Source organism: Patagioenas fasciata, chromosome 2 (genome assembly GCF_037038585.1).
Source record: "Patagioenas fasciata isolate bPatFas1 chromosome 2, bPatFas1.hap1, whole genome shotgun sequence".
In the NCBI taxonomy this organism is placed as follows: domain Eukaryota; kingdom Metazoa; phylum Chordata; class Aves; order Columbiformes; family Columbidae; genus Patagioenas; species Patagioenas fasciata.
This window is the reverse complement of record NC_092521.1, coordinates 45,709,829-45,721,888: the sequence shown is the minus strand read 5'-3', so window position 1 is coordinate 45,721,888 and position 12,060 is coordinate 45,709,829. Positions and strand designations below refer to the sequence as shown.

General features: G+C 42.9%; 1 protein-coding gene across 13 annotated transcripts in view; it reads left to right on the top strand.

Moving 5' to 3' along the window:
- DTNA (dystrobrevin alpha) overlaps positions 1–12,060 on the top strand; it is a 231,034-nt gene that overhangs the window by 98,764 nt on the left and 120,210 nt on the right. For 3 of the 13 annotated variants that reach the window (XM_071804153.1, XM_071804155.1, XM_071804150.1), the window contains exon 1: positions 4,273–4,337. The exons of 6 other annotated variants lie outside the window; for them this stretch is intronic. In XM_071804153.1, the coding sequence (XP_071660254.1) occupies positions 4,312–4,337 (26 nt within the window). In that variant the 5' untranslated portion in view covers positions 4,273–4,311. Of the gene's footprint in view, positions 1–4,269; positions 4,338–12,060 lie in introns of those variants that run through there. 4 more of the 13 variants (XM_071804149.1, XM_071804151.1, XM_071804144.1 and 1 more) reach the window with 3 other exon arrangements.

Below are 12,060 nucleotides of genomic sequence, written 5' to 3'. Positions count from 1 at the left end.
CGAATAGCGAGCAAAACATTATGAGCAGCTCACCCGGATTGCACAGACCAGTCCTGTGTGGAAAGGGGTGCTTGTGGCAGCAAGGGGAATATGGGCCAAACCTCCCATTTCCTAGGTGATTTACAGCCGGCGCATTCACCTTGCGGAAGAGGTAGGAATTATGACAAAGAGGCTGGAAATGTTGTATATCCTTCTCGCTTGCTTGCTTTCTTCCTCTCTGCAGCCACAGAGGTGTGCACAGGCGTGGTCTCTGAATCTCCTCTCTGCCAAAGTATAGTTCCCCTTGTGGCTCGGTGTGAGGGCATATCCAGGTGTCTCATCTCTCCTCTGGGCCACCCCATGGGCTCATGGCTGGTAGGTGAAATGCAAGGCTGAGCTCAGTCTCCAGATGGCAGACTGTTCGTTCATTTGGACCTGTTGTGGTTAAAGTATTTTATTTTGCATTCAGAGTCTAATTCCAACCAGAGGCATGCACCAAGCATGCACTCGCTCATCAAGTAATGAAAATATCTTTTGGGGCACTGTGGGTTCTTGCACTGTAGGGCTTGACTGGCCTTTTGGCTGCCAGTGGTGTGCACTGCTGGCTGTGGGACAGTCAGATTACCAGGGAGGAGGGAACAGGGGGAAGAAGGCGCTGTAAAGATTTCAGTTGTCACAACCCCCTTTTTTGGCTATTAGGAAATTAAGGCTGCGGTTTTGTAACAAACTCTCTGATCACCCACCTCAGTGCAAGGTCTCCCACCATGCCAAGTCACAGCTGGTCACTCCCATCTCTCTGTGCCACCTCCCCAGCACTGCCAGAACAAATCATTTGCAGTGCCCTGAAGTGGCTCAGCCATGGGGATGTTTCCACGTTGTATTCCCACTACCCTGGCCAGAAGCATTGTTAATTTGAGAAGGGCATCCGAGCCAGCTTGCGTCCAGATGGGCTTGTTAGCACCAATGCAGCTGCAAGTAGAGTCTCGGCTGCCTCTGCCCTCCTGTGTTCCAGCTTGTGGGGAGCTCCTGGGTTCTCCAAACCCATGAGCTGGACCCATGCAGCTGGGGCTTGCAGGACTCAGATCTCTGAGGAGCAGCTGCTGGCGCCAGGGCTGGGGTGCTGCTGGGACAGGGCACAGGAGGTGACACTGTCTGTTGGGCGAGTGGAGGTGGTGAGAAGAGACGCAACTTCCTGTGCTGGTCCCTGCTGGGCTTTGGAAGTGCTGGAGCAGTGCTGGAGCAGTGCTGGAGTAGTGCTGCTGCTCTGTCCCTTGTGCTCATACTGCATTTTAAAGGGAGAGTCAATTCTTGATGGCTGCTGCAGGCCAAGTTCTCATAGGAGCCAGGCTTTATCTGTTTTGCATGCCATGGGTATTGTGTGAGAGGATCAGAAAGATCCTCGGCAGTAGGAACAGAGGCCTCTAGAAGGCTCAGTAGCATTTCTGATGAGAAAATATTTTGATGTGAAAGTGGCCATTCATCTTACAAGTCCAAATGGGCTTGATGCCATCTGTGTAAGGCAGCCCTGGCCAACAGGTGTTTGAAGAAAGGCAGAGTAACCTTTCTTTGAGTGCATTTGACATTGGCTCAGTCTCCTGCTGCATTTTCCAGGTAGTGTATTAACTGACTCTGTTCCAGAACAGTAAGCACAGGACGATGCTTCAAGCCATGCCCGACCCTTTCCATACAAAAGTAAGTGCCACCTGGGAGCTCGTTCCACCTTCCTTAGAGACGTGGTCCAGATGCCTACCTGTGTTAAAAAACCTGATGAGTCCAGGGCTATCCCCCATTACTGACAAGGACAGTCTCTAAAACTGGCTTGCTTTTCCTTCGTGTCCCCTGAAGTTCGCTGCAAACCCATAGGAGTGAAGGAGAACTGGGTTTGGCGGGGAGCAGAGCAGAAGAGAGACAGACTGCGGAAGTGTGAAACCGTGAGTGACACAGGAGGCTGCTTTTAGCCTTGGGACACCAGAGCAGACATGAATTATTGAAAGAATGGCTCTGTAGCTCTTTGTGTTGTCAGCCCTTGTACAAACAGTGAGCAGGTGCTGTACGTCCACAAGTCCTGCTGAGGGGGAAGGTCCTCTCATTGGGGAGCCGGGAGATTTCTGGGGCCCCAGCCTGCACCCTCAGCTGCCTGACCATCATCATTTGTTGGTTCGGACCAAGGGGATACTCCTCTCTGCAAAAGCCTGTGTTCCTTTCTTTTAAAACAGGTGGTGTTCTTCAATAGTCCATTAGGCTCCCTCAATAGGTTTTCTTTTCTTTCTTGTTTACAATTAGAGTGAAGTCACTAAAAGTATGCAAGACAGACAGTAACATTAAAAGATGTGCATGGAAAGTTCACTTGCCTTTCAGCATTTGGGTTTTTTGCAACTGTGTGTAAAGTACTTATCACAGAGTTTGCAAATGACTGTGTAACAACTGAAAATCACATTACACAACTTCAGGATGTGCTTTATGGCCTATCTGTTCTCCTGGTTGCCAGCATTTGGGGAAGAAAATTAGCCATGTAGTAACAATTAAGAAGATAGGTGTTGAGTAATTGTAGAAAATGTTCTGAGGGGAATCCTCTTGCACTGTGTATTTAGAATGCCAGACAGAATTGTAGAAGGCAATAAATAAACCACGTAATCACGTGGTTACCTACTTCAAGGCAAAGTAAGGTGACTCGTCCAGAAGGCTACATTGCTGTTTTCCATGCTCAGAGGTCTCTTTGAACAGCTGCAGCTCTGAACATCTACAAAACTGGAGAGCTGTGAACTCCAAAGCCAGGCTTTGTGGCACTTACAGTAAGATACAGATTCCACAAACAGCTTTGGCAGGTCCTTTATGAAAATAGGGTAAAAATATTATGAATTGACTTGGAAAGAGTTTAACTCTACTCATAAAGCAGTAACAGCAAATGAATTAGTAGTTATAATTTTATTTTTAGTTTGATCTCTCTTAACAGGGTGGGTCTAGATCCATGATAGTAGAGGCTGGTTTTTCTGCATCTTCTATCACACTCAGAAAAAGGGAAAACCGAGTGGAAAATTAACCTTTCCATGATGCAGTTGCAGGACAACAGTCTTACTTTAAACGTTTCTGGAACAATGCTATCTTTCACACCTTGAACAGACTTTTTATCTTGGAAACAAGAAGCAGTTATTCCAACTCAAAATGCCTAGCAGGTTTTGGGGAAGGCTGGTTGCTGGGAAAACACCTTTAGCACCACTTCAGAAAAGCCTGGCGTAGTTCATACGGCAGGTATCAGGTTGCTGCCAGTTCAGTTCCTGCTCCTGAAGAAGCTTCCTACAGGTGAAAGGCTCCACTGCACATTCAGTCCTTTTCTGGCTACTGAAGCTGTTGGAGGAAGACTGTGGCCCTACTTTGCAGGAATCACTTGTTCTCAAAGATGCAGTTGCAAGTCTGAGACCCTAGAGATGATGAATTAATGTATTCTAGTACACTTCTCAATACAGACTGGAATGGGATTATTAGTAAGATGTTTCAGCAGTGCAAGAATTCATTTGAAGCAGTAAAGCATCAATGTTTAACTCAAAAGGCTCTGCTATGGTTAGCACTTATGCTTAATCTAGTAGGGCAGTGTTAATAATGATTATTTAGCATTTTCCAGATAAATATAATTCTGTTCATAAGCAAACGGTTTTGTAAAACTGTTTTCCAGGCCAAGAGGGTGGAAGTGCATGGCTGGTTTGTTTCTGAAGGTATAAATCTGGTGTTTGTCACCTGTACTGGCTCTACAGCTATGCCATTGCATTTCTGTCTGCTGAGTGTGATTATGTGGTTGCAATTGCTACGGAGATAGGGACCTAAACTTTGAAACCGGTGAATGGCAGGAGGAGAAAAATAATGATCAGCTGTTAAAGGGATCAGTGGTGATTTCATACTATTAACTCATTAGTTTTCTTAAAAATAAAACCCAGGTTCCCTAAAGCAAAACTTCTAGTTTAATTATGTCTTTCTTTTTAGAGTTTGCCACAACTTAGCTCTCACAGGTAGCATGACTCTAGCTGGCTTGATTAGCTGCACAAGAAAACCGCCCTGACTTTTACCAGGTGGGTGGACAGCAAAAAAAACCCAACCAAACAAAACCCAAAAACTTCTTGTCAGTCTTTTGTGTTGCAGCAGCTGGATTCATTGGTGCTATGGCAACACACCACATGATGAGGTGTATTAGATTGCTCTGAGCGGAACACGAGGAGGAACACAGGCAAAGCTCCTTGCTGAAAGTAAAGGTTACGCTGGAGTTTCTGCTGGAGAGCTGGGGAAGGTCAAACGCTCCAGTTCCCAGCACATGTTGTGCTCAGAGCAAAGGAGTAGGGGCGCATGGTGGTATTAAACTGCAGAACCAGGTAAGGCACAACTGCGTCGATTCATATGAGATTTACCCTCCTCGTGTGGCAGCACAACTTCCCAGAGAGTTTTCTCTTAGCTTTTCCAAGTATGGTTTTTTGTTTTGTTTTGTTTTGTTTTTAAAGTTACTTTGCTAATGTGACAATGTGAAAACATTGACAGTGGTTCAGACTTTTAGAGAGACTCTTACTGCAGAGGGACCAGTCTTACAGATTAGGAGGTGATTGCCCTCAAATGCAAAAGTGTATGTATGTTTTTGGTGTTATTTCAGCTTTACTTCAAGGTGTTGAACAAGTGTTGGTTTTGTTACTGTGTGCACAGTGGTGCAGAACATCTCTTTTGTCAGTCAGAATCCCGGGCTTTACCTACTTACTGGTTTTTATTATCGGTACTTTTTGATGATCTGCTGTCTTGAGCGTGTATTAACATTTCTTCCTGCCTTCCTCCCGATCAGATGCATCAGAGTGCCGGGGTCTTCTTGGAAATTAATTTTCCTGTCATTTCCTGCTTCAGATTTTGTGCTGCCTCCTTAAGTCTGGCAGTTTGTTAGTGCAGTTAAGCAAACTTCAGTGCACCTGTAAGGATGTGAAAGTGGAAATAGTGCCACAGGATATTACAGTTTTACTCTGTTAGCCATTCATCCACATACAGGTAAAAAGAAATAATTAATGTCAACTTTGAATTTATCAGTTTATTCAGACCCATATCAAATTCAAAAAGCTATTTATTCTGCCACATTCTCTCTGCACCATTTTTTTTTCTTTTACACATCAGTAGGTTAAATGTGACAGGCTTTCAGGCAGCATCCATTAGATGGAGGAAGACAACTACTTGAGAAAGGGAAGACTACGGGACCAAAACAGTAATGGTGGGATGGAGGGCATGCTTGAAACACAAGTTAGATGGTTCAGTACTTTTCCTGCTTCCTTTGCGACATCTCCAACATTTTTAAGACTTCATATGATCTGCAACTCAGAACATATTTCTTCCTTACCACTGGGTTCCTGCTTGTTTCACCAAATAGTTGCTTTTCTCTCCTCACAGTATAAGAGTTGATTACGAGCCTCACACCTTTGCTCCATAGACGGTTGTGCGTATGCAGACAGCAAGACTCAGAAGCAAAAATCCAAGTGCTGTTTGGACCTGTTTAGGAATGGTGGTGAGGCTAAAGACTCATCCACTCCCTGGTTCTGTCAGAAAGCATAAGACACAGTGTGGTTGTGTGTGCAAAGCCAGTCCACGGGAAAGGCTCCAATGCGTTTCGTGGTAGACAAGTATAAAATATAAGGAAAAAATGGCCTGGCCCACTGCTTTCCCATAGGGCATTGCAAGGGTGTGCAAATGTGCTGTCTTTCTGCACTGCTCTAAGTAAAAGATTTCAAGCAACCTTTCTGCTTCTCCAGATATATTTATATCCCTGGTGGTGTTTAAAAGCCCTCATTGCCACTGCAGGCAAACAGGAATCATTCCTGTGGAACGTGGGGGCTGGTGTGAAGGTCAGCCTTCCCCCATCACCCCTGTTAGAGGCAAGAAGCAACAACCTGAGTTACGGTGCAGCTAAAACCAGTCTGAGCAGTAGGCAACTGTGCCACAAGCAAAGAGCAAGTGTGCTTTACGCTGTAGGTGCTGCCTGATCAGAGCTCGGATTTAAACGAAGCTCCTCTACCTATAATGAGGCAACTTTAACAGAGGTGAAGAACAAAACAGGTGTCCTGCCCGTCAGCTCCCAGGAGAGAATTTGTGAAATAAAGAAAGGCATAAGCAAGCAGCCTGTTTATGATCCCAGAATGAGACAGGTTTGAAAGGAATTTGGTCAGGATTCTTGAAAATGAGAATTTGCGAAGGGCGGAAATCTTCTAAGGGGCAGATTAGCTGTACAAGGAAAAAGTCAAGTGAAGTGGAACCGTGATTTACCTCTGAGTCCACCAGTTCAAGCAGAGCAAGGAAAATCCAGATAAAATTATCTAGGCAATCAAAGAAGCTTAATCTGTCTAGATTTAGGGACCTTATTCAGTTGGGTGAATGAGGAATCTGATTCAAACACCCAAGAGCTCTTTATCACTAATACAGCACATCCATTGTGGCCCAAAGGACAAGGCACTAGGGTTGCAAGTGACTCAAAGCATAGGATCACTAAGACACTCATCTAACTGACTGTCACAGAGGTGCACTAAGGGTGAGTTTGTCCAGGGAGTTAAAAAATTAAGGAATCTAGATAAAAAGAGACAAAAGCATCCTCTAATAAGTACTTACATCTCCATGAGTTTCATTTGTCGTTGGAATCACAGCAGTGAAAGTTTATTGCAAGGAGGTGAGAGTCTTAGGACCTTCATTATTAAGCACCAACAGCAAAACAAGATAGAAAATAGTGTCTAGCTAGTCATCTTTGCTAGAGTAGCCAAAAGGTAAGAGATTATGGAAATACGGGTACAGTGAACCAAAGGAACATGAGCACTGTCACCAGAGGTGTTTGCCTTCACCAAAGGGTGTTCATTTGCATGGTTTCTCTAGAATCATGTTGTTCTCTACAAATGTTGCTAAAGTGGCAGTCCTGGTCATGATTTGGTGAAGAATACTATGTTTTCAGGTATAGATTTTGTCAATTTTTAGGATCTGTGAGTAAATATGAACCTTCCCTGTTGGATTTTTGTTCTACTGACTTTCTACTGTTTCATTAATCGCATTGAGTCTTTAATGAAACCTTCAAAACAAAGGACAGTGCCTTACATGTCTATAGACTGCACAATGTATTAATACCCACTGCTAACTGAAACCTCTTAAAGGTGCAGCAAAACACATAATTATTCCTTATACCATACGAGTGTCTCTTGTACATGGACCAGCTGGGAAAGTCATGAATTACTGCTAAAATGTACTATTGTACCATCAGAATAATTTCACTGCACAATTGTGCTATTCAGATTTTACTCACCATTAAAACTATAACTCACTAATCACATCAATAAATTTGTAAGAGATCTCATCTGCCTTGCTCCTACAGATTAAAATCACAAAATATATTGATATAATAACTTTTTTACTAGCTTTTGGATTCATGGAAAACATCAGAAAAAACAAACTGACTCCACTGAAAAGAAAATAATTAATCCATTGGACTGACATGGCTTCTCTGAGAAGAAAGAAATCTGGGATCTTGATGACTAACTAGGAAGCAAAACAGACACAAAATTTTAAGACTACATAATATGATGTGTATATACCTTGTATGCAAATAATAACATGGGCAAAATTCCAGTACGGAACAACTTGCAGTGACTAATCAATGTAGGAAAAAAAACAGTAGGAGCAGGCCAGTCCCTCACTCAGCCATCAGATGGCTGAGATGTTTTTCTATGGATAAATATGCACAAGGATGATTAGAGTAGCAGATGCTAACACTAGGAGCTTGGGCCTCACATCCAAGTGTGCATCTGGCTCAAATCAGAACGGGCGAAAGCATTTCCAAAGGGAGAGCTAACACCTCCCGGGCCACATCTCAGATCAAGAGTAGGTGTATTGACAGCAGTCCATGGTGTCTTCTTCACAAGAAGGAAATATGCTCTCAGTGCCAGTTATTTCTAGAAGGTCCAGCCACTTAAAGCTTTCCACATGGACAATTAAGGAAATCTGTTCTCTTTGGAAGGAAATCTGCTATGAAACCATCCCAGGAGAAGTTGATTCAGTTCTTTGTAGAGCACAAGAAGTTGTGGCAATAGGATGTTTGTCTTGGATGTGTGTAGGGCTAGCTCCAGTACCCATTTTGGTTTTACGGGTGTGCTAAAACAGGTCAAACATGCAAAACAAAAAATGAGGCTTTGGCTCCCTGGCTGCAGTGGCCACTGAGCAAGGAAGGGAGTGTTGTATACAGTTGCCTCAGGGATAGATGTAAAGCTGCCACCTGGCCTTGTTTGCCTGTGGTCAGACTATCTACAGTTCTTCCTCCGAGGAACTTGCAGTCAATATTGCCAAGTCCTAAGTGCTCACAGATCACGAGTCTGCGCTACAGAACAGTCATGAGACGTTAGAGCTGCTCTACTTTCTGCCTCGTTGCATGTTCTTTTCTGCAGCCATGAACCGTGGAGAACTTTTTATATTCACTGCAGAGCAAAGGAGTCTGTTCAGCCTCCTGCTCCCAGTAGCGTAGTCTCTTAAGGAAAAAATGCCAAATGCTGTGATACGCTGAGGAGAAAAGAAAAAAGAAAAGCTCTCTGGGGTGGGTAAGGTGGGCATGTAGTGCAGGAACCCTAAAACTTAGAGATTCGTTTGGGAATATGTGCAGGTAATTGCTTTCAGTGAGGAATTAACATCCTGTGAAAGAAGGAGAAAACAGCATCTTTATCCAACAGCCCAGGGCACGTGGTGGCTCTTGAAGAAGTTACATTTTTGACTGGAAAGAGAGCATAGCTTCTTCCTACAAATTTGTCCCCCAATAAGCCTGCGCTGAGATAGTTCCTGGATCTGAACATCTAAGACTAAAGCTTTTATCCAGATCTGTGCTAAGGAAGAGCTCCTTTCTGTGATTCTACTACAGTGTCTGTCAGCTTCAGGCTCTACTAATTATTTCATCTACTTCAAGACTCCTTTCCCCTCCCTGTCTGTCCCATGGAATGTAGCCCTCATACACATGCTTTTGTTTGTGTGTATACACACAGATGCATACACAGACACATAAGTTATTGAGTTCCTTTGGTTTTCATGATTTCCAAAAAGAAAAAAGACTGAAGGAAAGATTAAAAGCCACAGGCTATTTTAATAAAACGGTAAGTGACAGAAGTGCTATAACATTGGGTCAAGGAGAGTAAAACGGGCATGAAGTGCAAGTCTCCCCTTCCTTTTCGTGAGCAGGTAGCCTACTAATTGTGCCAAATTGGCATCCTGATCTCCTGAGATGCTGAAGCAACGCTGGCTGCCTCTGGGGCTGACCGTCCTACACTGATTATTGTGTTGACACCAAACATCATTGCACTGAAAGCAACTGGATTTTGCGGGGCTGAGAGGCACAGTGCCACCTACCTACTATCTGTAATTAAGAATGTTATTTCTCACACATTTATGTCACAAGGTGAAGACTAAAAGCCCTTAGCTGTCTTCAGTTCTGGGTATTTTTGTGTGGAGTGCTGCTTAGAATGAAAAGTGGCAGATTAGACTTTCAAGCACCTTTTGACAACGCCAACGGAGCTGAGAGTGCACTGAAGAATGCTAATACTGGAAACTAGGAACATCTTGATTGTTAATTCTGCTGAAGTTAGCCGAGCAAAGCAGAAAAAAGAAGGGTAAAAGGTTTTTTTTTTCCTTTTCATAACCCCTAGGCTTCATAAATGCATCACACTTCCTTATTGTCAATTTGCTTGGGAAATCACTGCTGACATCTCACCTAAGAATTTATTGTCATTCCAGTCAGGCTATCTTTCACCTAAATTGAAGATTTCTTGGATTTTTACCAGCTTTAAATGATATTGAAAGTAGGCAGATGAACATTTAAATTGAAAGGTTAATTGAAACTGAAATATTGCACTGGCACAGTTAATTTGTTCCAGTTAAAATTTTTATTAGCTTAATTGAATATTTACAGAACCAAGTAAAAAAAAAGTTGTGCATATGTTTACACACACACAAAAGTAAAGGTAGTTGTATTCAAAAGGTAAATAGCCACTAATAACTCTTAAAATCAATAGTCTATAAGAGTATATTTCCAAAACAATAAATGGGGTTTTTTTTGAAGCCAAGGGCCTAATTTCTTATGGTTTCCTATCAGTCACCAGTTTCTTATATGACTCTTTAGGATTTATGAGCACACTGAAGTCTTTAAAAGTGTCAGGAGAAAGAGGTTATGTTGTACAAACGCTTGAGCAAGCAAACACTGGCAAGGTGTTCTACATGGCAGAAGGTGACTAAAATATATGATTCTCTTGTCTTCTTTGTGGACTTTTTGAGACTGGCCGGCAAGATCCTCATGAAGAAGAGCTGTTAGAGAAATCTGTCTGCTTTTCTTGCCCCTGATTGGAGAGGGCTCAGGCTCTGCTGGTGGCAGGAAAAGGAAAAAGTGATTCCTTCCGGTTTTCCTGGAAGAAAACAGATTTCAGTTAGTTGCCTTTTCTAGGGTGCCTAATTTAACAGAATAGTCAAATGAAGATTTTTTTTTTTTTTCCTTTGAAAGGACTGTGTTCCCAATCTAGGGGGCAGATTCAACAGCAATAGTAACATCAAAATTAAACTAATCAGATTATGTCTGGATGAACCCAAATGTTTTTTTAGACAGAACAGGTGCTCACAGTATGTGCCAAAATGAGGAGTAACACATGTTATTTGGAATATGTTTAACCAAGAAAAATGTGCTGTAATTGGAGTATTTTAAAGAAGTTTATGTTTGAAACCATCTAATTTTAATAAAAATGATATTGTGTAATTTCCTATTCAGAAAAATGTTATGCCCGTAAAAAGCAACACAAATGGATTTTTTTTAATATCTAATAAATGGAGTATTTTAAATTCTATTTTATGCTCTATATGAGTTTTCTGACAGGATTTCCATCATCAGGCTTTAGGGAATACACTTAAGCACTGATATCTTGAAACAGTGGTCATTTTTAATCTTTAGCAAGTAGCCAGTTAGACCTTGTTGACTTTATGGCATTCAAACCTCTCTTCAGATTTCACTAGGTGTTTTGCCCATTATAGCAGGGGTGTCAAAGTCATTTTCCCAGGGGGCCATATCAGCCTCGTGGTTGCCTTCAAAGGGCTGAATGTCGTTTTAGGACTGTATAAATGTAGGAGTAGTTACATTTACAAAATGTAGTTACATTTACGAAATGATATTTGGCCCTTTGAAGGCAATCGCGAGGCCGTTGTGGCCCCCAGGGAATATGACTTTGACACCATTGCATTATAGCATCTGCCTCAGTTATACAGATGGATAAGCTGGGATAGTATCACACCAAAACCACCAGTTTGTGACATAGTTTTGTGAGTTTCTGCATCTCGGAGGCACTGCAGGAGAGGAGACAGGGCAGCCTTGGGCAGTGAGGTGGACATGAAGGCCAGGGTGCCTCCTGTTTCACTGGGAGTATGGCCATAGCTCTCTTCAGAGAGTTATTATCCCACCCCATAACGAACTGTGTCAGTTCTGAGCAACTTAAGTGTGCTGCCTTGTGTGGCTTGAGAGTCCTTTGACCTCTAATCAGAAGATTTGGATCATTTGTTTGTCAGCCATTCTTTGTTTTCCTCATGCGGGGCACACACAGCTCCCACCTCACTGGTCACCCAGCACCTGAGAGGTGCCCAAATACAGGCTGAGCAAAACCACCTGTTGTTCAGGTTTTATTCCATGAGCCTAGTGTGTTTATTCCATGTTAGAAATCTAACCATTGATCTCTGAAAACTGTGTGCAAAGGTACTATTCAGTGTTTTCAGCAGGCATTGAAAATACTTCTAACACTTCGGTGTGAGGGGCACTGATAGGCTCCCTGTAGCTTCTAGGCCATACGTGTGTTTCCCTTCTCCTCTGGTATTCTCACTGCCTTCACTTGTTGGCATTGCCATTCCCTTTTCTCCCATCTGTCCTATTCCTCCTCCATCCTCACTACATATATGTGCCTCTTTGCCTCTGTTATACTATTCCTTGGAGTAGACTCACGTTTTCAAACAACCACATGCTCTTCCTTCAAATCTGGCCTTTAACATTATGCAAGGAGTCTCTTTTCCTAGCTCTCATCGCTGATAATC